The 24,572-nt window shown below is 39.5% G+C and overlaps 2 protein-coding genes across 3 annotated transcripts; one reads left to right on the top strand and one right to left on the bottom strand.

Moving 5' to 3' along the window:
- Nucleotides 1-330: 330 nt before the first annotated feature.
- rp2 (RP2 activator of ARL3 GTPase) lies at nt 331-6,254 on the bottom strand. The gene is made up of 6 exons (XM_088312820.1): nt 5,938-6,254; nt 4,739-5,014; nt 3,314-3,706; nt 2,352-2,466; nt 2,040-2,125; nt 331-1,787 (listed from the first exon to the last, which is right to left on the bottom strand). Exons 1-6 carry the CDS (start codon nt 6,103-6,105, stop codon nt 1,704-1,706), a joined length of 1,122 nt encoding a protein of 373 aa, XP_088168946.1. The 5' UTR covers nt 6,106-6,254; the 3' UTR covers nt 331-1,703.
- A 1,729-nt stretch (nt 6,255-7,983) lies between these two features.
- On the top strand, nt 7,984-24,032 carry slc9a7 (solute carrier family 9 member 7). Of its 2 annotated transcripts, XM_088312817.1 has the most exons (17): nt 7,984-8,485; nt 9,587-9,792; nt 9,875-9,952; nt 11,336-11,412; nt 11,770-11,882; nt 12,001-12,106; nt 13,141-13,282; nt 13,698-13,803; nt 13,967-14,055; nt 14,862-14,975; nt 15,043-15,154; nt 15,334-15,487; nt 17,039-17,092; nt 19,425-19,488; nt 20,462-20,544; nt 20,727-20,832; nt 22,595-24,032. In XM_088312817.1, exons 1-17 carry the CDS (start codon nt 8,203-8,205, stop codon nt 22,838-22,840), a joined length of 2,133 nt encoding a protein of 710 aa, XP_088168943.1. In that variant the 5' UTR covers nt 7,984-8,202; the 3' UTR covers nt 22,841-24,032. The 2 variants fall into 2 exon arrangements, with proteins under 2 accessions (XP_088168943.1, XP_088168944.1); XM_088312818.1 differs by lacking the exon at nt 17,039-17,092.
- The last annotated feature ends 540 nt before the right edge of the window (nt 24,033-24,572 follow it).

Raw genomic sequence — 24,572 nt, 5'->3', positions numbered from 1 at the left:
TTGTGATGTCAATGGGTGCATATAACATTTGTAAAGATTTTATTTTTTTGCTTGACTTCCCCTTTAAATAACGCAATTCAGGTCAAATTTGCTTTTACTCAATCCACTGAATATTTTGTCATACACACAGTGAGTCCATCTGGAAGATCGTGAGGTGCAGGTTAGACTAATCAATGGCATATGAAATGATTTTAGGCGGAAGTGAAAGCTGCCAAGTGTGATTCATGGCTGAGTTGTTCACAAGAGGAAGTCAGCATAGTTATGACCAACTCCTACGGCTCATCTAGACTAAAGAAAAGAAAATAAGAACAATGTCACAAATGTAACTTTTACTAAAAAATGTACAGCATCAAACATCAGTTTGTTTCTATACAAAAACTCCAACAAAGCATATAAAACACATTGTACAAAAAAAAAGACTGATCACATGATGGCCTACATAAAAAAAAAAACAGCATACATGTTCATTTCTTTTTGTGCAAACAAAAAGTGCACTCTGTCGTACGCTGAAGTATAGTACACACACGTGACGATCTTTTTAAAGATTTATACATAAATATGAGGCATTCTTGTGCTCCTGATGTTTCAGGCAGTGAAGAGAACCAACACTCGAGCGACACGTTCACATTTTGACAGAAGCGAGCGTTAAAAAATAAATACAAATTACATACATACAAGCACATGTTGATCATTGTTGCCAAGTAACCAAGTACAAATTCTTTGTTACTTTACTTACGTAGATTTTTCAGGACTCGCTCATACAATCACTAATCAAAGACATGTTCACAGTTTTACAGAAAGTTGGATTTTATAAAATGCGCGCAAAAATCCACGTAACACATACTGCAGGTTTGCTACGATACATTATTGCACAAAATCGGAGTTCGGCACTCACGTTAATTTATTCAGTTATTCCAACTAAAACATTTTTGTGTTTTGGGGAGTCAACCCTTTTTTTTGTGGAGAACGCTTAATAGAGGTTTATCGCAGTTTTTTCCCCAATAATTTGGGGTTGGTTACATTTTTTTTCCTCTCGATGCATTTATACTGGCCGTCATTTGGACATGGCTATTGATGGACTGTCCAATAGCAACCCTGCAGTTGTGTTACATGAATTGGTGTTAGACTTTTTAAAAGTTCCGATTGTCTGCAAGGTCATGAATGTCTCTCAATTAAGCGATGGTAACAATTAATTTTGACTTAATTAATGAATTTCAGCACTGGCGTTATAGCGATGCAGTTCAATTCCCAGCCAGCGCCTTAACACCCCGCCACGGGTTAAAAAAAAAAATTAAAAAAATTATGCAAGTGATTGTGGTGACTCCTGATGGCAGTTGTTCTCCTTTCACCAACATTTTTTTTTGCTTTCATACAAATATGTGCACTTCTACATAAGTATGGAATGTGTGTACCTCTGCAACTTCGAACGGCAACAGCTAATAAACAGCAAGAAGTCAATCTCAATTTTCACCGGTTGCGTAAATAACACGACAGGGCGGTCGCGCTGTACATTCAAAGCTACTTAGTCGGGTCATGAAAACTACAGCTTGTGGTTAAACCCTCTTGCGTGATTACATACGTGTTTTAATTATTAAAGCAGCAGCAGCAGCAGGTCTGGTTGGTGTGTGGCCCACACTGATTGTAGCAGTGCTTAAAAAAAAAAAAAAAAAAATTGGCGCCCAGATATTTATGGACCTCATTCCTCACAAGCCCATCTGCATGTCGGCGAAGTTGAAGAAGTTGTCCACGTCACGAGAAGATGTGTTCTTGTTGTCCGAAACGAAAACCTGCGAGGGGTGGAATCAATTGAAATTCCATTAATCGGTTCCAGCCATGCAAAAAAAAATAAATGTTCAATGCCCCCTTTTAAAATAAATATATTTGAACAGTCTTTGACTATGCCATTCATTAGACTACCTTTGGTGTTTTGCATAGAACTTGGAAAACCTATTTTAGTCAACTGTTCCGGAAATGTACTGCAAATGTTTGACAAATGTTTATTGTTGTGAGGAGTAAAATGTGAAGAGAGTGGAGCTGACCTTTGTGCCGCCAAACACCTCGCTGGCTATGTTCTTGCAGGCTTCCACGACACCATCACCATTAAGTTCCAGGGCGATGACAGGACCTTCACAACAAAGACAAAAAAAATAAAGTCACAAACACCATCTAATGCAGGGATGGAAAAAGTATAGCACGCTATTTTATATACGCCTTGTGATCCGGTTTAAAAATGAAGTGTGGCCCTTTTTCACAAAAGTTTGCCCACCATTTGATGTGGATGTACTGGATTTGCTCTTGTGGGCCAAATAAAATGATGTGGCAGTCAAGACATTGAGAAAGCAGGAAGCGACCTTTACTGATCCACTCCACGAGATCCTCGGCGTCGTTCTGGAACACACGCTTGACATCTTCGGGCCGCATCGACACCTCTTTTGTCTGGATCAGCACGAAGCCTTTGGCGGTTGCCTGAGTGGAAGGGGAATTGGGTGAAGTTACGTTGAGCGTCACAGAATTATCTGCCGTGGGAGGGGACATAGAAGGTAGAAAGGGAGGAAGGAAAGAACAAAGTGGGAGGCACACGGACGACATTTTTTGAGCTCGCTGCTCATCCAGACTTTGTGATGAGTCACGCATGTTTTGGCATCAACGCAATCATGAATGGAATGTTTGAGTAAAAACACATGTACACAATAAGGACATTTATAACCCCAAAAAATCTGAAATATATATATTTTTTGCATTTGCATTTTAATAAAGGATATTAAAATTATTGCTATTATAATCATTCTTATATTTACTTCATTTTTTTTAAATTTATAAATGCATCACAGCATTTTACAGGGAAACAAAACCATATTTTGTACTATAAAAAAAACAGTCAAAGTAAATTTTTATTTTTACAATCCTCATTGAATTATTTTTTTGCACATTCATTTGATTAAACATTTTGTAATGCGTAATGAACCATGCAGGATTTGCACAAGATACCATATTTTCACTTGACACAAAGTTTTTAATAATTGTAATTTTATTTTTAAATATATGTAATCTTAGAAAAACAGCAATGAATCAGTCTTACTTGGTAAGGTATTATATTGGGTAATAAAGTTGTTTTTTTTATTTAAAACATTTTAATTGATTTTATAAAAAATATTGTTCCTTTTGTATTAATCAATTACAGCCCTTTATTGTGTAGGAAAACATTTTGTTATAGTCGTTTTTTTTAAAAAAAATATTTACATAATCTCTCAATTCTAGTATTTTATTGGTGTAGAAAACACATTTGGTAAACGAATGTTCCACCTCTCCTCACCTCGTCGATCATCTTCCGCGCGTTGGCGGTGGTGTACTCTCCAGCGAAGAACACAAACAGACAGGACTCGTCGCTATCCTTGCGCCGACCTCCTTTAGTCAAAGGCACGATACTGCGCGCCGCATCCGCCGAGATGCGGACCCCCTTGAAGTCCGAGTCGGCGCCGGGGGCGGGCACTGATTCCAGCACGGCGGCGCTCTCGGGCAGAAGGCTCCAGTTGGTCTCGCCGGCCACGGGCGTGAAGTCGTGGACGTTGCTCCAGTTGTTGTTGAAGATGCTCAGGCCGGCGTCCTTGAAGTGGAAGGCCAGCTCGGGGTAGTAGTACTGGAAGCAGCCCAACTTCACGCCGGTCGACGACTCGATGATGGGCTGCGTGGCGCAGCACAGGAACACCTGTGGCGACAGGTTGTTAAATTTCTCCCAAAAAATAAAAAATAAAATAAATAAATGGGGCAGCAGTCCATATGTTGCTTTGTCCCCCCCATTTACTCAATAATGCATAACAAAACCAGTGGATTTAAACCTTCATATAACTCAGGCGTGGGCAAACTACGGCCGGGGGGCCACATGTGGCCCGTTAAACGTTTTAATCCGGCCTGCTGAACTTGAAAAAAATTAAATGAAAAAACCTTGTTGATGTTTTATTTTCTAAATACTGTGGTGTGTCAAAGACATATATTTTGTTGTAATGCTTTTGTTCCCTTTCATTTAAAATTAAATTAATTTTTTTCTCCAATGAGGTGAGGTTACCAAAACACTCCATCCATCTGCTCCTGGTCCCTCTGTCAAATTTTAGAACCCATTGTGGCCCGCCAATCAAAATGTTTACCCACCCCTGATATAACTGGAGCTGAGGTTGGATTCAGAATTAATTTATCGCATTTAAAGTCATGTTAAATAGCAGTCAGCGCACATCTGACACAATTCAAAATGCCTCTGCTAAACCCCGCATGAAGTTCAGCTGTTCCAGTAGGCTTTTCCTGACGTTTTCGTGGTAACGTCTTACACAATTGACAAAATTAAAAAGAACTGGATGTTCCTTAAAGAGAAAACTGGGAAGGGAGGCTGCTTTTTACAGACTCCACAACTTCCTCACAGTAGGCGGAAAGCTCGTTATTTTCTCTCAAAAGCTCAAACTGCATGTCAGTGTGTAACCTGGAGCGCTAGCCCAGTGGTACGCAAAAGAATCATGGGTGAATAGATCAGTTGTACTTGAGTTCAAAACATTTGCATTTCATTCTAAGAACTGTTTGTAAAGCCTTATTTCGTTACATTTTTCAACTTTCACGTGCAGCACATTTTAATTGCTGCATAATTTAACCACTGTTAAGTTTTTTTCATTTTCCTATATTCAAGCAGACAAACTAACATTGCTGCTAACTTTTAAAATAATATAACCAAGTCAACGAGAAGATCCAACAGCACCTCCATCTTTTTACAGTCCCGCGTGCGGAACTGCTGGCACGCCACCACGCAGTGGATGTCCTTGCAGTCTCGGAAGAAGACGCTGCCCTTGACGGGGCCCAAGACGATGCGACAATTGACACAGTCGTCGATGGTGACGGCGGCCGCGTGGTCGAACACGTAGATGTCGCAGTTGTGGCAGTCCTGGATGACAAACTGTTGACCGTTCAACTTCCCGGGGAGACGACCCGCCGTCACGTCTTTGAGGCCTGTCAGCATGTAGTCTTTGGGGTCCACCTGTGGAAAGATAGATACTCGGGCTTAACTATTTAGAAAAAAAACTTAATTGCCATTTTCCCCCCTGAATCTTACGATGACGATTTAATGTGTGATTATTTTTTTGTTTAAATGTTAATGTATGTTCTTTGAGTAATTTGGGTAAGATACTTTTGTTTTCTCTGCTTTGCTTCAAATGTCGTTATCAGATGTGTTTGCAAATGTTTTCGGTGTTCCTCCTTTGCTTGGGTGAAGCACATTGAGTTGTCTCTTGCATATTAAATGTGCCTTAATAAACATAACTGGTGAAATTATTATTTCTCGACAGAATAGCTTTCAGATTGTATTAGCAATACTGCCATTGTTTATTTGAACATATTTTGAAATATTATTTAACACCATTAGCAAACAGTAGAGAAACTGGAAATAAATAACTACATGGATTTGACAAACAAATAGATAATAGTTTTCCTTGGGAGAACAAATAATAAAACTAATATGCAGTAGCACAGCAAGAAATTGAAAGTTATGCCATTTAAGGGCAGTCATCAACCCGGAAGTTGAAGTGTCGTTCAGGTTGAATGCAGTTAAACAAGGTGCGCTTTGTAATCCCATAATGGGTTTAGAACAAGTTACGTGGAGTGAGCGAAAGACAGAGGAAGGCCGATGGCTCGGGTGTAAAAGTCACAGCTTAGTGGACAACAACAGAAGTCACTCAATGCACCTGTAGGCTACAGCAGACAGGTAAAATTAAAAATTTTCCAATTGTGATGCTAACACGCGCCAATCGAGCCACTCGCCATTTGCTCAGTGCCACGCACGTCAACGTCACCAAAGCACACCTCACGTAGGCATTATTACACGTGACGTGAGTCAACTTTTTGAAATTAAGTTTGATGGCGTGTGTTGAAAAACCTGAACATGAAAACATGACTGCGGCGAACCTTTTCTCTCTTGTCCCAGCTGTATTGCTTCGGTGCAGCCTCGTCCGTGTTGTTGCCAAGGGGAACCGCGTTGCTGGTCGTCGTAGTTTCCACCGTCGTCTTAGTCGGCGTCTGCTCTTCCTTTTCGGACGACTTCCGCTTGGATTTTTTCGAGAAAAAGCATCCCATTTTGTATCCCTTTTGATGTGTGTTTGACGATCTTAACAGATAAATTACGCGCGGCAAAGATTGCGTGAGGTTTAGTTGACAAGATTTTTTTCCCCTTCCCGTTTCCCCTTCTGGGTTTCGCAACCAATCAACGCAGAGGAGGGTGATTCACCAACCAATCACACCTCTCTATTTGATGGCAGGTGGGTGTGTTACGTATGATTCGTTCATGGACAACTCGAAAAGAAAGTAAAAAACAAAACTTTGTTTTGAAATGAACCTTTTAGAAGTTTAAAATGTCATTTAAGAAATAAATTAAAGAATGTTTTTTATGTTGGATATTATTATAAACGGTGATAGTACTCGGCCTTTCAATATTTCTACCATGCTCGAAAACTTTTTTTCTGTATGATTTAGCGTAGTGACGTATTGTACGCCATTTAATATCACGACGTTAGCCAGCGTTGAACGTGCAAAGTTTTCCACTTACCACTGTCACTGAACGCACCTTAATGCTCAGGTTGGTTACGCCTCCCTGGGCGTTTCCTTCACAATGAGAAGCATCTGTTGTACTTAAAAAATACAACAACGTGCAAATATACAGAATCTAAATTATCAAGTGATAAAGAATGTATAGTCAAACATGGTTAAAATCCTAAAATGCAAAATCACCAAAACCAACACTCCAAGCAGATTACTTTGCAATTTAAGCTACTTGTTCACTCTAATAATAGTTAATCCATGCCTGAGTGTGGAGGATGTTTCCTAAACAGGCTCTCTTTTCTGGCAACCGCTTTTTCATTCTGTGAAACCAAACAACCGCAACCCCCTGGTGCTATTTAACTTTCACATTAGACAAATAAGGGTGTGAAAAATTCAGACATTTGACCAGCCATTTCTTCTCTATAGTTCATTACTCAGCCAACATGCCCTGCAGCCAAAACTGGAGAAAGTATGCCATAATTGGCTTAAATCAAAGTCAAACAAGCTTCTGCGGTTAGTGAAAATCAGTGAAAGTTAGTTAAAATAGAAGTCAGATGAAGCTACAGTGGGTTTATTTTTTTTCCTGTACTGTGGTTGGATAGGATTGTAGTGAGGTATGTAAGCCTTCATGGCTTCCTGTAAACTGAGCAGTGGCTGTGTCGCAAGCTCTGTAAAACCAAATAGTCACGATAACACCTTTAGCCTTACATTCCATCTTAATTATATGATCTTACTTTAACAGTGCTACAATGCCACTCCATCTTTCTTGCTCATGTTGACTCCCCTTTACCACAATGGTCGAATGCACGAATTGTATCAAGGATACTTCAACATGGTCACAATGGTCGGGGATCGAACACACAACCTCTAGGTTGGGACATTCAACCACTGAGCCATGCTGCCCGAAGATGATAATGCTATTTATTGTTAATACATAATATGCAGTAGTATCATGAGTAAAATCGTAAACTTAAAAAAATGCTGTACTATGATTGGACCACCTAACAATCCAAAGCATACCACATCGTCTAGTATTTTGCTCAAGGACACTTTGACTTGGTCACAAGGACTGGGGATTCAACCCAACCTTGGGTTGGGAGACCACTCTACCACTGAGCCATGCCACTCCCCTCTATCTATCTATCTATCTATCTATCTATCTATCTATCTATCTATCTATCTATCTATCTATCTATCTATCTATCTATCTATCTATCTATCTATCTATCTATCTATCTATCTATCTATCTATCTATCTATCTATTTCCTCTTTCGGGAGAAAAAAGTCCATCATGCGAGTTTCCTGCTTTGAGCAGGACTGGATTGCAAAATATTTTTTTTATAAAAAAAAAAAAAAAAAAATCATGACTCAGTTGCCTGGGGGGGGGTGTTGAGGGGCGTCTCCATACAGGACTGGTAAGCGTGGCTACACGCACACGCACACGCACGGAGTCGCGCGTCTACTGTGCCTTTAAACGGCGGAGCTGACCGGCGTGTGACTGCGAGTCAAGCGGGCTATCTGCGCGTGCCCTCCCGCATTGATATGGCGTAGAGGGCGGCGTGAATGTGCAACATCCTGCCAGCGCCACGGTCGCATTGCGCGCGAAGACGACAACGACGACGACGACGATAAAGATGAAGAAAATAACGGTGCTGGTGATGACGATGATGACGATGATGATAATGAAGGTGATGGCGGCATCCGGGCACGAGGACGTCGCCGCCGCCGCCGCCGCCGCCGCCGCCGCCGCGCTGGAAGACCTCGCCACGGAGAAGGAAGCCGAAGAGAGCCACCGGCAGGACAGCGTCAATCTTCTGACCTTCATCCTGCTGCTCACCCTCACCATTCTCACTATATGGCTCTTCAAGCACCGGCGCGTACGCTTCCTGCACGAAACCGGCCTGGCCATGATTTATGGTGAGACGTTAGCGATCCCAGTTGGGAAAATATCGAGAATAGTGTACTACCCTAGCGGTCTATGGAGGAATCAAGTACAAATACTACTGCAATGTACTTACGCAGATTTACAGTGGCCTACATTGCTATTGTTTTTTCCTGATGACATTTTACTTTTACTCCCTACATTGATGAACAGATATCTGTGTACTTTCTATGCATTACAGTGACTACTCAGCTTTTCTATTGCTGTGCTGTTTTTCCCCCCCAAGATGTTGGACAAATAATGTGGTATGCGTTGGATCATGAGATGTTTTTTTTTTTTCACAAATGTTGGACATATGATGTGGTATGCATTGGATCATGAATTGTTCCGGTCACTCAATGTTGGGCACACTACGGTACTTTCATTTCGTTGAAGATTCTTAAAAATTTCAGTAGGTGTGAATGGCTGTGTGTCAGTCATGTGATTGGTCCAGGATGTACCCATCACCCATGACCCTTGCCCTCAAGTCAGCGGGCTAACTCCAAAAATGACCAGATGGAACACAGCTCTTCTAGTTGAGTGAGGCTTGATACTAAACTACATAGACAAATAAATTGGAACATACTTCTTAATCAATTAATCCATCAACTGGTAAGAGCTCTTTGGTGTCCCGGGCTTTAATAATTAAAGTCATTTTCAGGAGAGCTGGGGGAATTGCTTTTCTGGTCCAAGCGCACAAAGCCAACACTCATTAACCAGATGAAAAACAGATGACTTCATTGGTTGCTTTGGGTGCTTTTGGGAAACGCAAAAGACTCTCTTTCCCGTGGTCGTAAACAAAGTTTTGTTTGAGCTCAGTGTGTATGTGCGTGCCGTGTTTATGCAATGAGATTTAACATTCATTTTCTATGTTACTGTGTACGTGGATGTGGTATGACTTTTCCTATATTGTTAAATGTGAGAAATATGATGTGATATGCTTTGGATCGTGAGCTATTACTATTCATAAATGGCTAGATAGTGAACATATGATGTGGTATGCTTTGGATCATCACATATTGGTTTCCGTAGAAGGCTCCGTCACATCACTTGTGGTCCTAATTGTTGATTGACCGGCCCTCCCATCGTTCCCGTAGGCCTGCTGGTGGGCGTCATCCTGCGGTACGGCATCCCCGCCACCAGCTACCGCAACAGGAGCCCACCTAGCTGCGCCTTGGCCAAGGGGCCGGCCAGCAGCAGTCTCCTGCTCAACGTCAGCGGCAAGTTCTTCGAGTACACGCTCAAAGGCGAGATCGACTCCCGTGACATTCACAATGTGGAGCAAAATGACATGCTGCGCAAGGTGATGTCACAACAACAACAAAATCTAAAACAAAATGTCCTCCTCCTCCACTGATCCCTGGTCTTCTCTCGCTTTCTCGTAGGTTACCTTTGACCCCGAAGTCTTCTTCAACATCCTGCTGCCTCCCATTATTTTCCATGCTGGCTACAGCCTGAAGAAGGTGAGATGGAACACGCAGCCACTGAGTTATTTCCATTCTAGACCATTCTCTGTCAACCAATCAGCACCCGGCAGCTCATCGACTCAGTGCCGGTTAAATCGCGACGGCTACATCGTGCCGGCTACATCGTAACGGCTACATCGTAACGGCTACATCGTAACGGCTACATCGAAATGGCTACATCGAAATGGCTACATTGTAACGGCTACATCATGACGGCTACATCATGACGGCTACATCGTGACAACTACATCGTGACAACTACATCGTGACGGTTACATTTTGTCGATTACATCTTGACGGCTACATCGTGACGGCTACATCGTAACATTGTAAAACTAAAAGTTACTGTCGTCTTTTAATGTGTATGATCTCTCCATGGTGCAGATTTCCACCTATTGCGTGTGGAACGTATCCCCGACATAAACGAAGCTTCACTGTTCTGCTATAATTAAAATCCCAGTGCAGAATTTCCAAATAGTAAAGTTAAGATCCAGGTGGTCTCACTAGACAGAAGGTCAGCCAAGTAAAGCCTTCACTGGCTGTGTAAACTTTCAAGTGTTAGTCAAGTGTCCTTTTTCTGACGCAGATGTCTTTTTGTTGTTTTCATTCTTACACACACATACTCACACGTTGCCTTGGATGTTTGCCCATGTTTTGGGGGGAGACGTTTGTTCTAAAGCTACATTTGAAGGCACTGAATTGTGGGGGTCGCGTTAAATAATTTTCTAATTACTCAGGTGGCCATATTTGTCATCCTTATGGATTGGGTTAGTTTTTAATGAAATAAAATACCAAGTGGCGAGCCATGCATTCCACACCTCAACCTTCAGTGAAGTCCTACTTAGACCGACTTCAATAAATACACCTCATATGACCATCATTTGTGACACCACGGCTGGAGAGATAATGCTCCCATGGCCAAATTCCCCTTTCAATAAATTGCGGCTCTCCTTGCCCACAAGTGAGGGAATTACAGGATCTCAATTGGTTAATTTTATTCACTTCACTCGAATGGCGTCATAGCCGAAGCTAACTCCAATTGTGATTTGCAACACAAAGCAAAAAAAAAAAAAAAACAGAACTGTGCAACTGGTCGTGACTGTAAAAAGTCAGAAGTTCAATGCAATCTCTTGCCCTTTAAAATTGTTATATAAGTGCTTAACAGGGGTAAAGATCGCATCAAGACGTGCCAGTGTTTGATTTAAAACTTGTCAGTTTGGTCCATCATGTGTGCATAACCCCCCAAACACACACACACAAACTTTTTGCTGACATTCTGCTCACACATCCGGCACACATATCCTGTGCGTAAATAACAGAATATTTTCCCTGACTAAGCACTTTTCTTCTTCTCCCCCCCCCCCCCCCCCCACCCACTAGAAACACTTCTTCAGGAATCTGGGCTCCATTCTCACCTACGCATTCCTGGGCACGGCTGTATCGTGTTTCGTGATCGGGTGAGAGTCCACTCTGGGATTTTTTTTTAAGAACGGCAGCACAAGTGTCGGTACACCTGCATGAATTTTAATTGTGACGAAAAGAACAGTTTTTGAGCTTTTCATCTAAATTAGCATAGACAGTTGTGGGTAATGCTAAACGCTCAAACAAGTGTTACTTTGACACACACGAAGCACCAGTGCTGTACAACAATACTCATTTATTTATTGCTGTCCAGTACAAACATCACTGGAGTTTAGTTGGTGACCTTCTCTGCCTCTTGTCATTCAGTGCTGCAGGATTAGACTAAAGGCGTTCAAGTCTAAATTCAGAAATGAAATGAATGATGACTCTAATAGTGAATTTTGCCGTTGCAGGAATCTGATGTACGGCGTGGTCAAACTGATGCAAGTGGTCGGCCAGCTGAGCGACAAGTTCTACTACACCGACTGTCTTTTCTTTGGTGCCATCATCTCCGCCACCGACCCAGGCACGAACTTGAGTGTTCTGTTTGAGCTTGTTAAGAAAAATCATACAACCTGATAATTTGGAGGTGGTTTGTAATGAATATGTAACGTTAAAGATTTTTTTTTTTTTTTTTTTTGCAGTGACGGTGTTGGCCATCTTCAACGAGCTGCACGCGGATGGCGACCTGTACGCTTTGCTGTTCGGCGAGAGCGTCATGAACGACGCTGTGGCTATCGTGCTGTCCTCGTGAGTTGCTTCTTTCTCAGACTTTTCACACCAACGAGCACCTTGACTGGAAAAATTCACAGCTTCTGAATTTGTACTCAGACATCTGGACTTTCTACTTCTTATTTTGCCGAAATGGTCTTGTTACTTTTTCCACTAAATCCACACAGATTCTGAAATAAATAATTACGGAGAAGATAATTGAAAGACAATGAAACCTGTCTAAAAAAAAAGCTATAGGACAGTAAAATACAACTAAAAAGTTTACATTGAAAAAGCCAGAAGAATGGAAATAAAATGAGAAAAATTTATTTTTAAGAACACCAAGATCTTTTCAAAAATCAACCCAAAGTTCTAAAGCTACCAAAAATAAATGTGATTTAAATAACATAAAATTAAAAATAAATTACAAAAAAGTCTACACCAAGAAAATTAGTGCAATAAATAAAGAAATTTTGTTACAAAAAAATGCTATGCTTAAATAATATGAACGAAATTCACGCTAAAACAATAAAAGTAAAACCAGAAATAAAATTGATAGAAAATCATTTAAATGGTTATTATAAACCTCAGAGAATAATCCTAAATAAATCCAAACTGATTGCAGTTAATAATACATAAAATACCAATTTATCTAATAAAAGATTTCGGAAAAAAAAACAAAGCCAATACTGGGAAAATTCCTGAAACGAAATCTAAAACAATACAAATTCTGTCTATATTAAATCTATGTATCCAATGTAAAAGTAATAAAATCCCCCCTCCAGAAGAAATTGAAGCAAAAAAAAAGAAAGAATGATCAAAAATTCACTTTTAAGAACATAAAAAGTACAATCAATCTGTTTTCACGCCAATTTTTATTTGAAGTTACGTGTAGCTCTCTGGCTCCCTCTACTGGCAATTGTTCATAACACTCCTTGTGTTGAACCCATGCAAATTGTGTAGTAGTTTTAGTTTAAAAAATAATTAATAAATCCTTAAATAACAATAACAAAAAAAATTAAAAAATAACCATACCTTTCTCTCTCTCATTTATTTTTTTTCCCAACCATCAGCTCCATTGTGGCCTACCAGCCGCGAGGCGCCAACACGCACATGTTCGATGCCTCGGCCTTCTTCAAGTCCGTTGGAGTTTTCCTGGGAATTTTCAGCGGCTCCTTCCTCATGGGCGCCGCTACGGGGGTGGTCACCGCTCTTATATCCTTTTCTTCAATACTTCTAGTCATTGACAACAAACACAATATAAAAAATCGACCCCAAAATTGCTAACAAAATAGTCATCGCTGGTTTCAAAATTAAAAAAAAAAACACACCTGAACTTTCCCAAAATGCGGAAAACATTTTATGGTCGATGAAATACTAGCGGATACCAAGTTGTAGCCAAGTTCAGCTGTTCTAGTCGGCTTTTACAGACAGGCTTCCTAGCAAAAACTTGGAGGTTTTGTGCTAATGCTGTTTGGAACATTTGACCGTTCTTTCATCGCATCATAACAATTTACAATATGGATTTGGTAGATTTTATTATGGATGAAGGAAATGAGAAGTATTATTAAGCATTACTGATTGCTAAACGTTGATGGAATCACTCCTTAACTGCAATCCTGGTTCATACGTGACCAAATTCACCAAGCTGCACTGCTTCCCCCTGCTGGAGACGGGCCTCTTCTTCCTCATGTCCTGGAGTACTTTCCTGCTGGCCGAGGCCTGCGGACTTACCGGTGAATACGGGAAATTCATCCGAATTAACAAGATAAATCAATTAGTCGCAAACCACATTGAGTCATACCTCAAGTTAAATGTCTCCATCAGAGAGGTGCAATGATTTTGTCTTAAGTACCCTGACGTGGCGGCATAGTCACCAAATAACCCGTTTTCCTGCAGGTGTGGTTTCTGTGCTTTTCTGCGGCATCACACAAGCTCACTACACCTACAACAACCTCTCTGTGGAGTCCACCAAGCGTACAAAACAGGTAAGCCCCACGTTCTAATGCATGTTTCTTTTTGGTAGGTGACCCATATCTATACACACACACACACACACACACATCCGTGGACAGTATCCCCATGCCAGATGGCCCAACGATCTGCCTGCTGTGACCTTAATCGCCACCAATCGTCTGACAGGACATCCCTCCTGACATTGCGGCGGTTCAGCCTATTAAGTCATAGTGCACAGATTACATACACGACATGTTCCTATTTTTCCACATACAGAGTACAATAGCCATGTAATACAATAGAATCCCGGAGGTCATAAAATTAGGTATGCGTGCAATGTTTTGCTTGCAGTTACCTTGAGAATCCTCATTATTTGGATTTAAAAGTAACTTTACTGGTTACTGATTAAAGCTAGATAACACTTTGTCAACCGTATGGGGTGTAATAAAAAAAATACAAATAAAAATAATAGAAAAATCATTTTATTTATAGGCTTATTTCAGGGCACTTAAGGTCCCTGTCTCTTTCATCGATTGCTTTGGCCTTGCTTCTTTTAGTGACTTGAATGAGAGATTTTGCAGCCAAAATTGATCTTTTTTTTTAATTAATTAATTTTTTAATAAAATTCATTAAAGAAAAATGAGGCAACTTTGCGATTAAGCGAAAGCTAAAATGAAGCCGTCATTATTTCCTACATTAATACTTCTCGGCATATCAACCAGAAATGTTAGCAAATGCAGACATTTTGATCCAAGCCATCTATTAGACCTCATCAGATTGTCTAAGTGTACCTAATGAAGTGACCACTTTGTGCTTTGCATTGCACGTTCTTCCGCAGCTCTTCGAGGTGCTTCACTTCCTGGCTGAGAACTTCATCTTCTCCTACATGGGCTTGGCTCTGTTCACCTTCCAGAACCACATCTTCAGCCCCATCTTCATCACTTGCGCTTTTGTATCCTTAACAGCTGCTGCCATTTTTTTTTTCTCGAGGCATGAAATTATCTTAACCAATCTGCCAGATTGCTATCTTCCTGGGACGAGCCTTCAACATCTATCCGCTCTCCTTCCTGCTCAACCTGGGCCGCAGACACAAGATTAAAGGAAACTTCCAGCACATGATGATGTTTGCTGGTACGCCTTTGCCTCTCCTTCTCCTGATGAGGCGTCACACGAAAACACGTCACATTTTTTTTTTTTTTATGTCAATTGAGCTTGATTTTCAAGGCCAGCAAAATATCTGGTCATGTAAATGTTAATACTCCAAATTGTCTTTCCTAATATTTGTTTGAAGGTGTGACTGTGATTTGCAGGACTGCGCGGAGCGATGGCGTTTGCCTTGGCCATCCGTGACACGGCCACCTATGCCCGGCAGATGATCTTCACCACCACGCTGCTCATCGTCTTCTTCACCGTGTGGGTTTTCGGAGGCGGGACCACGCCAATGTTGTCTTGGCTGCACATCAGGTGACATGTTGCGATACGCATGTTCTCGTTCATGTTAGAGTCTCAAAATGCCACGCTGAAAAAAAGTACAAAACGTCATTCTTTTCTGATTAAAAAAAAAAAAAAAGAGTCCTTGACTAAAATAAAAAAAAAATTCTCTTTCTTTTTGTTATTTAAAAATAAGATTTTTTTTCTTCACAATATATTTTTTTCGGTATCCAAATCCTCTTTTCCAACAAGTCCTATATTTTTTAAAATAAAAAATAAAAATCAAGAGAAAATATTGTGACTTTTATTGTGTAACTTGGCAAACAATTTATTTATTTATTTATTTATTTACATTATTTATGTTTTATTTTCTTCCAATCTAAAATATAAGTAAACATTTGAAGTGTCACAAAATTCTTCCCCGGCATTTGATGCCTTTGTGTCCTTTTTCATCACATTAAGTACTTGCATTTGATTTATCCAATGAGGCAAGACTTGTTCTTGCTCCGCTTTCTCTGATTGGTTGCTTGGAAGATGGGGCCAGAGTGCCCAATTTCCATCTGTAAGCTTCTGCTGCCTTCCTCAAAATTCCTGCATATTTAATCCCCGTGCCTCATTCTGCTGCACCCCCAAACTGTAAAGCCCATGTTTCTTAAACTTTTTGCACCACTTCCCACCTGAAAAACATGTTGCCCTCCAAGTACCACAAAATGACCAACATTGAAATCCAAACACGCATTAGGCGTGTGTTCATCCAAAACGAGATTTAGGTTATTATTCCTAAAAAGCACACTTGACGTTCTTGTAAGCATTTAAATTATTCATGACCACTCTGTGTAGATATCTGAAAAAAAAAATAAAATAATGCTTCCAATTAAATGGATGGCTAAAAAAAAAAAGAAATACAACTGAACTGTACTTATGTCGTGATTCTTTCATGTACTGCTAGAGGGAGCCTGCGTACACACTTTGTGAATCGACGAGTTAGATGACTAATGCTTGCTTCTAGCCTCTTATTATTAGTGTTGCGACTCACGCACACACGCACGAGGGAGCGTTCCTAAAGCTGATTAGGCACATGTGTGTGCGTGTGCAGAAAAAGAGGCTGTGTTTAATATGAGTAATGCGGCTTGGGTGCGAGCAGGAACCATTGTGTTGCCGTGTAGCTCTGCCAAAATCTCCCCCTCTTGAACCCGTTGCCACGGCAACGGGAACATGCTGCTCTCAGCGCTCCTCCACTGCCCAGCGTTGTTATTATGATGTGAATAGCCTCCACCAAGGAAGGCGCTCATGTATTACCTTTTATGTCGTGTTACGCCAGCATGGCCGTGATGGTGTATTTATTATTATTATTATTTTATTTTTTTATTTTGTGACATGACAGGGTGGACAGCAAATTCGTGTAAAATGTTTGAAATTCTGTCGGTCACAGCTCTGATATTTTTTATTGTAATAATAGATTCATTGTGATTGTTAAAAAAAAACAAAAACATGGTAAGAGGACTTCAATCCATGCTCAACGTTTCATCACTGTGACTCTGAAGAGGGCACTTTTTAGTCATATTGACCCAAGTTGTTCCACAGATCTGGTGGTCAAACATGGGAGCGACGTGGACACGGCAAGTGGGAGTACATCAGGTGGCGTCTGATCACTAAAAAGTACAGGAAGTGGTGGTGGGAAATTAAAAAAGATGGCTTCCTCAAAGTGGTGATGGCTTTTGTTTTGTGGGGGCGGGGTGAAGGTGTCTATAGTGTCTTCTGCTTGGGTGGTCTTGGTTTCACAAAGTGTGTGTGGTGGTCTTAGGGCTGACTGGTTTGTAGTGGCGGGATGCGCATTTGGTAGCGGGGACGCTCTGGATGTAATCCACCTCTTAATACCATCATTGTTGCGTGGCCATGATAGAAATCATCAATACTGTGTCATTGCGCAATGGAACAGCGCCGTGTACGTCACCTGGTGCATTTCGCAATCAATCTGATAAATGACAAAAAAAGTAAAAAAATAAAATTAAAAAAAATTACAATTAAATTACGTCATACTCACCAAATATGTTGATTATTTAATTAATTCATTTTTCATTTGTTGTCAATAAAATTATCACTCTTAGTGTCGTTACAAAAAATATAACAGTTATTGCTTAGTAATGTAATTAATTATTTAAAATAAATGTTTTAGTTTTAAATTTATCATTACAAAAATGAGCTGAAATATATTTTTTAAATCCTTAAAATAATTACTTGTATTAATTAATGAATTTATTAATTTCTTCATAACTTTTTTTTTTTATCAAACTATTAAGACTTATTAAGTAGTTTCTTTATTAATAAATAACTTTTTTTTTTTACCAAATTGTTGGTCTTATGTTACAAAGTAACCTACCGTATATTTTAATTCTAACATTAGATTTGTAATAGTTGCTTTGTTAGTTAAATGGATTCCAAAGGCAAAATGAAAGTTGCGATTATTACTATTGTTAATAATTGTTTTCAAGATTAGCCCTTGAGCGGAAGTCAGTCGAGCACCCGCTTACATAAGCGTATTTGTGTGTCGTACGCGCGTCTTAACTTCCCCTGAGGGGTCTTTGCAGTTGTCTTTAACTCGTGACAGGTTTATGTTTTTTATTTATTTTTTTTGTAACTTGGTCACACGACTCTTCACCACTATAAGATCCTCCGTTTGTGTTTACTGAAGATGACCCCCTAAACCTCAGTGATGAATAAAATTCAAGCCCCGAAGCTAGTTTCATTTAGCTACGTGGAGTTTGGTCGGCATGTCTATCACGAGTAGAGCCACAAAAAAAAGTATCAATAAGTCATGCCTGAAAATAAACTCAGATTTGAGGTGGATAAAGAAAAAAAATTGCAAAAGCATTTTTGAGTAGCAACATAAAATTTGGAGGGCGCGTTATCATGAGTCGAGGCCACGCCTAAAAAACACAAAGCAAGGCAGCCATTTGTTGTTTGAAGCGGCCATTTTAGGATCATTTGCGGAAAACACCATTTTCAAACCAAAATGGCTGACTTCCTGTTGAATTTCAATTTCAAATTCTGTGACACTTTTGCGTCCTGTCTTGATAGACATAATTCAATTTTGGTGTAGTTAAAACTAAAACTAACGCTAGGAGCTACTGAGTGATTATTTCTAATTGGATGATTTATGAATTTCCTTTTTCTTTTGAGTAGCATCGCATTAAAATTAGAAGAAAAAGCCTCTTTGTCCTAAAATGATATTTATTGTGTAGTTGTCATGGAAACGTTTATACTGTTCATTGTTCGTAGAAGTTCATAGAAGGCCACACTTGTCGGCGTCGGCTCATGTCCAAAGAGGCGATTATAGTCGACTGCTCCCCAGCTTATGTGAATTAAAAGTGCCCCTCTTGAAAATCCTGCTTGTGACGATTTTAATCCCCCCGTGGTGTAAGAGACACCAGAGGGGGAATTATTTATACCCATGAAGTCTTTGACATATGGCTGTTTTTTTTCCAGTCCTGTACTAATTGCGAGCGTGGGAAATTCTGTTTATTTACAACATTTATCAAATATATTTTGATATCGCTCTCTCTCTCTCTCCATATATATATTTTATATATATATATATATATATATATTTTTTATATATATTTTATATATATATATACATGTATATATTTAAGTATAATCTTATATGCAGTGCACAACATATTAAATGAAATGTACTTTTCAATTGGATTAATTCATTTAAATTGTTTATTGGTTGTTTTTTTTTTGGGGGGGGGGACACACGAGTAAATTGAGCTGTATAAACTCCCTTCCGGTGTTGTTTGCAAACTCGGCAGTATCTCGTTTTGGGTTTGTCAGCCACAACAAGGTCTGGACTGATGAAACAGGATGTTGTGGCTTTTTCTTTTTTCCGCATTTAGGGCGAACTTAAGAATGTAAATGTCTAAATTGAAACATTCTGAGACAACGATTTTGTCTTTCCGTGTTGCAGGGTGGGAGTGGACCCAGATCAAGACCCGCAGCCTTGTGCAGACACCTTCCAAGTCCTACAAGGGGTGAGAAGGATATTGCTATAAACGTATGATTATTTCATGGCCAACATATTTCTATTTTATTTTACTAAATGACTAAGAGGTCCAGTGTAACATTGAACCTGAGTGCTTTCACCCTATAAACAATCCAAAAGCACTTCATATGGCTAATATTGATTTTTTTTTTTAACCTTGTCAAATAACGATCAATTAAAATAGGAGAGAAATAGAGATATATTGTAATTTAAATGTGTATTTCTTATTATTATTTATTATTATTATTATTATTATTTATTTATTTATAGTACAATCTGTATTTTTATGTATTTATCTGTTAGATTATTAATTCAAAACATTCGATTATATTTTATTTATTCTAAAGAAATTGTATTATTTTCATATATATACATACACACCGGTAATATTGTTTATGAATTAAAAAAAAAAATACTATTACTTTAGCTATGAATGAATAATAACGAGCAGATTTTTTTATTAGAGTTGGATTTAATAATGAAAATAATCCAAAATAATCATACATTTAAAAAAAAATAATTTACAGACGTGTGATTTATTAACTGTATTTTTTTAATGTATTATATTTGACAAATTAAAAAAAATAAAATGTAATGTTGATCTCATCGCGCCGCAAACATGATTAACACGTGAGAGCGTCCAATGTCCAATCACGGTCCTACACATCATGTGGGAAGGCGGGACTTAAGGCGAGACCTCACGTTTGTCTCTTATGTACACTGCTACTTTTACTTCTGCTTCTGAAATTAAAGAGAGGAAGAAGACTTGAAAATAGTTCGGCCTGTCAATCAAGAAATAGAGGCCAGGTCCTTAAAGCGACAGGACGCCTTTAATTCTTCTTACGAGTCAGACAATAATAATATGAACGGAAAACAATTCCCACAATGCAATTTTGCGTGTTTATTGTCAGGTTTGGATTACTCGCAATGCAATTGCAAATCTTTTCCTTTCAACTGCGCAGGATGGCCCCCAGGCGGAAGGGCACAGCAAAACCAAACAGGAGAGCGCCTGGCTCTTCAGGATGTGGTACACCTTCGATCATAAGTATCCTTTTTTTTTTTTTTTGTAGAAGAAAAAAAATAATAGAAATAGTACCGGTATACTTATACTCATACTTACTCTGCTGCCCACCACAGAAAAAAGGACAAGGAAGTCAGCACGAACAGAAAGTTCTTAAAGTTTTGAATTTGAGTGTGGGTGAGTCTTTTACCTTAACAGCCATTCAGCTATTTGAAGCCCATCCTGACGCACAGCGGACCCCCGCTGGCTTCAACCTTGCCCGGCTACTGCGGACCCTTGGCCAACTGCCTGACCAGCCCGCGCGCCGTTGAGGTCAGTCAACAACTACTCCAAGCAAACATACTTTGCTTTTTACATAAATTGAAAAAAAAATCTAATTCAAATTATTGTAAAGGCAATTAAGTATATTGTTAAACCGGAATAAATTAATGAAAATGTGAGATAACAAATAATCCTCGTCAATTAATGATGATTGCAACCCAACATCTTCATGTCAATTGTTGCTAGGCAGGATTCGTCGGGCGCACATTTGTTATATACACGCACTTGGAAACTTGAGGCAGAGGGCTGTTTTGCCCCACACTACATAGAAACGACGGGTAGAAGAAGTAAGGACAACAAGTTCGGACACCGCAGAACATTTGATTTATTTCTTCCTTTATTTTACAAATTATATGATGGAACATTCAGACAGCGAATAGTGAGAATCCACAATGAATTGATGTCCCTTTTAACAGGTTTGCCGTCCTCTAATTATTTATAGCTGTCACCAAAGGACTACTTTCCTTTAAATGAAACTCCCCAACTCACTTTTAACGAGTCTGTTTTTTTGCAAACAGCAAAAAATCACCACCAGTTAAACTTTTTTTTATTCACATTGTTTACTGGTCACATTTAGTGTAATAATAACCAGGTGTAGCATATTGGCTACATTAGCATGCTAACATCATATGACTCAAATTTGAAGAAATGATCTTATATTTTATTAACAACATCATGACTTTTGCAATGCCACGAAACTCTTTTACACAATATCTTGTTGCTAATGTCATGTGTTTCGTAAAGCGCTTTGTTACAGCGACAGCTGTAGTGAAAGCGCCGTATAAATAAAGTTGAGTTGAGTAATCCTCGTCGTCTATGAATACATTTCAATGCGTCACAATGTAGCTGTGGATAACAAAAGCGCATTTGAGGCTAAATGCCATTTCTATTTAGCCTCAGGAAGTCTTCCCTTGGGAAGAGTGAAGCGCTTTTTCACTCGGGAGAATCGGAACGTTGTCCGGGTGTTCCTGCCTCCTGCCAGCAAATGCATACAAAGGAGAAAATGGATGGTCAAGAAGCCTTTTTATTTGCATTACGTGGGCACAAAAGGCCTTTTTTTTCTGCATCTCTGCACTACCTCAATGATGATCAGTATTCGTAGACACTGTGCTAATATATATATATTTATTTATTTATTTATTTATATTTATTTATTTTATTATTATTATTTTTTTAATTTATTTTTTTTTTATTTTAGTGTCGTACATTGGTGTTTATGTTGCCGTCGGCCCTCCCATTGTGTTGCCGACGTAAATGTCTCGTCCCCGCCTGTTTTCCAACGTCCCGCTGTGCCCCGCGGCCTGCCATTGATCGTCAGCCATCAATGAGAGTGTGAAACCTCACGCTGCAACACAGGCAGGAAATGCCTGAATGAGTGTCATCAGCATGTGGCTTTCAGATGCACTTTTACATGACATTGAACCAGATTGTCGCTCAGTAGGGCGGAAATCTCCACCAAGGCGCACTTGTTAAAAATAATCGGTGTGTTTGTGTTTGTCCAGCTGTTTGTGAGTTAGCAGGTTACGTCCTGGTTCATGGAGGATTTCTTGAGGCTGAGGGCTCTTACATCATTATAATGCATGCATTATTTTATTAGCTGTCCTGAAAAGAAGGCAATTTGCTTGGTGTTTCTCTTAATGAAAAAAAAACAAAAAAAACTAGAAGACAAACGACTGGTCACACACTTTCCTAAAAAGAAGACAAACTATTGATGGTCCCATTCACATCCGCCTGCCCGGATCTCCTTTTGCAGAACCAGGAGCAGCTGAGGGACCCGGACGGCGACGACGGTGACCTCTCCTTCACATTCGGCGACGCGGCCATCGCCACCAACGGGCTGTCGGGTGACGGCCGCGGTTTCACAACGGGGTGGAACTCCAACGGAAATCGCGGCGGCAGCACGTCCGAAGAAGCTCTGGAGCGCGAGCTGGACTCCCGAGAGCAGGAGCTGCTGAGCCGAGGCACCCGCTTGGTTTTCCCCATCGAGGATCACATCTGAGACGCACTCGATTTGCTTGCAACTTCCTGGAAATCTTTTTTTTTTTGTCCAATCAGGCCAAATATGGCAGAACTTGAAACATTATTCGGAAATGTATTACCTCCGCCAAGGAATTTATGTTTCCATCATCAGTGTTGGGTTTCCCTGGAATGTGACCTGACATGGGACCATGGTTTAAGGAACTTCAACGATGATTATGTCGAGCGTTTATTACCACCACCAAGGAATGGGTCAGTCCACTGCTTGTTTGCAACTTCCCGGATACATTTTTTGTCCAACGTGGCCGAATGTGACATCACTTAAGCCAGAAATTCTGCAGATGAACAATTATTGCTGTTAACATATTGTGGCGTTGTCTTCGTCAACCTTGACATAGGTCCGTAATTAAGCAACTTCAACAGATTTTGATTTTCATTTATCAAATATGCCAAGGAATCAGTCTATTTGTCATCAACGAGTCCGCCATATTTTTCAACTTCTTGGATATTTTATTTCCGTCTAGTATGACTTGACATTCAATAGGACCGTAATTAAGCAACTTAAAACTTTTATTCTTAGCATTAACCCCCCCCCCTTTTTTTTTTTTAGCGTTGAGTAAGCGTTGCGGTTTATTTTCAATTCCGAGCTTTTTTGTCGAAGGTGGCCAAAGATGACTTCCGTCCGTAATATTACAAATTCAACATATTACTATTAGCATTTATTACCTCCACCAAGGAGCTTGCATTTTCATCATTGACCGTGGGCTGCTCTGTTTTTATTTTATTTTTTTGTCCAATGAGGCCAAATGTGACTTGAGTCCATAATTTTGCAACATTAAAAAATTGGGAATTGAACATTTATTACCTCCGCCAAGGAGCTTGACTTTAAATCATACAATACGACTATAGTTATACAGCAACACTGGGTCGTCTTTATAATTCTTGCTTGTTCTTAAACTCACTGAAAACCTTTTTTTTTTTTTTTTTTTATCCAACAGGGTCAAATATGACTTGATATATGTTTGTAAATGAATAACTTTGAGGATAACTGATTTTAGCAATTCATTACCTTTGCCAAGGAGCTTATGTGAGCAACATCATCCCCCCCCCTTTTTTTTTTTTTTTTTTTTGCAAATTCCCGGGTACTTTTGTGTCCAATGCGGCCATTAAAAAAAAAGCCAATAATTTAGCAAATTAAAGATTATTAACACATATTACATCATTCCTGGGTACTTTTTTGTCCAACTTTGCCAATTATGACCTCACATGTCCATAGTTCATGTTCTGAGGAAGCGGTTTCACAATTATTTTTCAATGTTGATAGTTAATATTATTTCATCTGATTGGAGCCTTCAAGATAAAATGCAGCAATTCTGGGACAATTTTACTTATTTACACTGGAAATTAAATTAAGCCCTAAATTCTTAACAGTCATTTAAATTGTAAAGAAAAACGTTTACTACAGTGTAATAAAGCAAAACTACTGCCTTTTTTTTAGCATAAACACAGGTTGCCCAGATGTCCCTTGTAAGAGCACCACCAGCTGCATAGGGGTCAAGAAAAGCAGCGTCATAATGCAAATGGACTACAAAGGCTCGCTTTCTTACGTCTCATGACTGTTGACAATTGTAGCAGTGTGTTTCTCAGCTTTTTGAATCTTGTCTGAGGACGCATATCAAGCTTAAAAAAAGTGCGGTTATTTGTCAGTTATGTTTCTTTTTTTTTTCTCTTGAAAATCGAGTATAATGAGTCAA

This window comes from Idiotropiscis lumnitzeri, chromosome 13, assembly GCF_059441095.1.
Source record: "Idiotropiscis lumnitzeri isolate Australia: NSW breed Sydney's pygmy pipehorse chromosome 13, RoL_Ilum_1.0, whole genome shotgun sequence".
In the NCBI taxonomy this organism is placed as follows: Eukaryota; Metazoa; Chordata; class Actinopteri; order Syngnathiformes; family Syngnathidae; genus Idiotropiscis; species Idiotropiscis lumnitzeri.
Note: the sequence above shows the minus strand (reverse complement) of the source record. Positions and strands in the feature narration are given on the sequence as shown.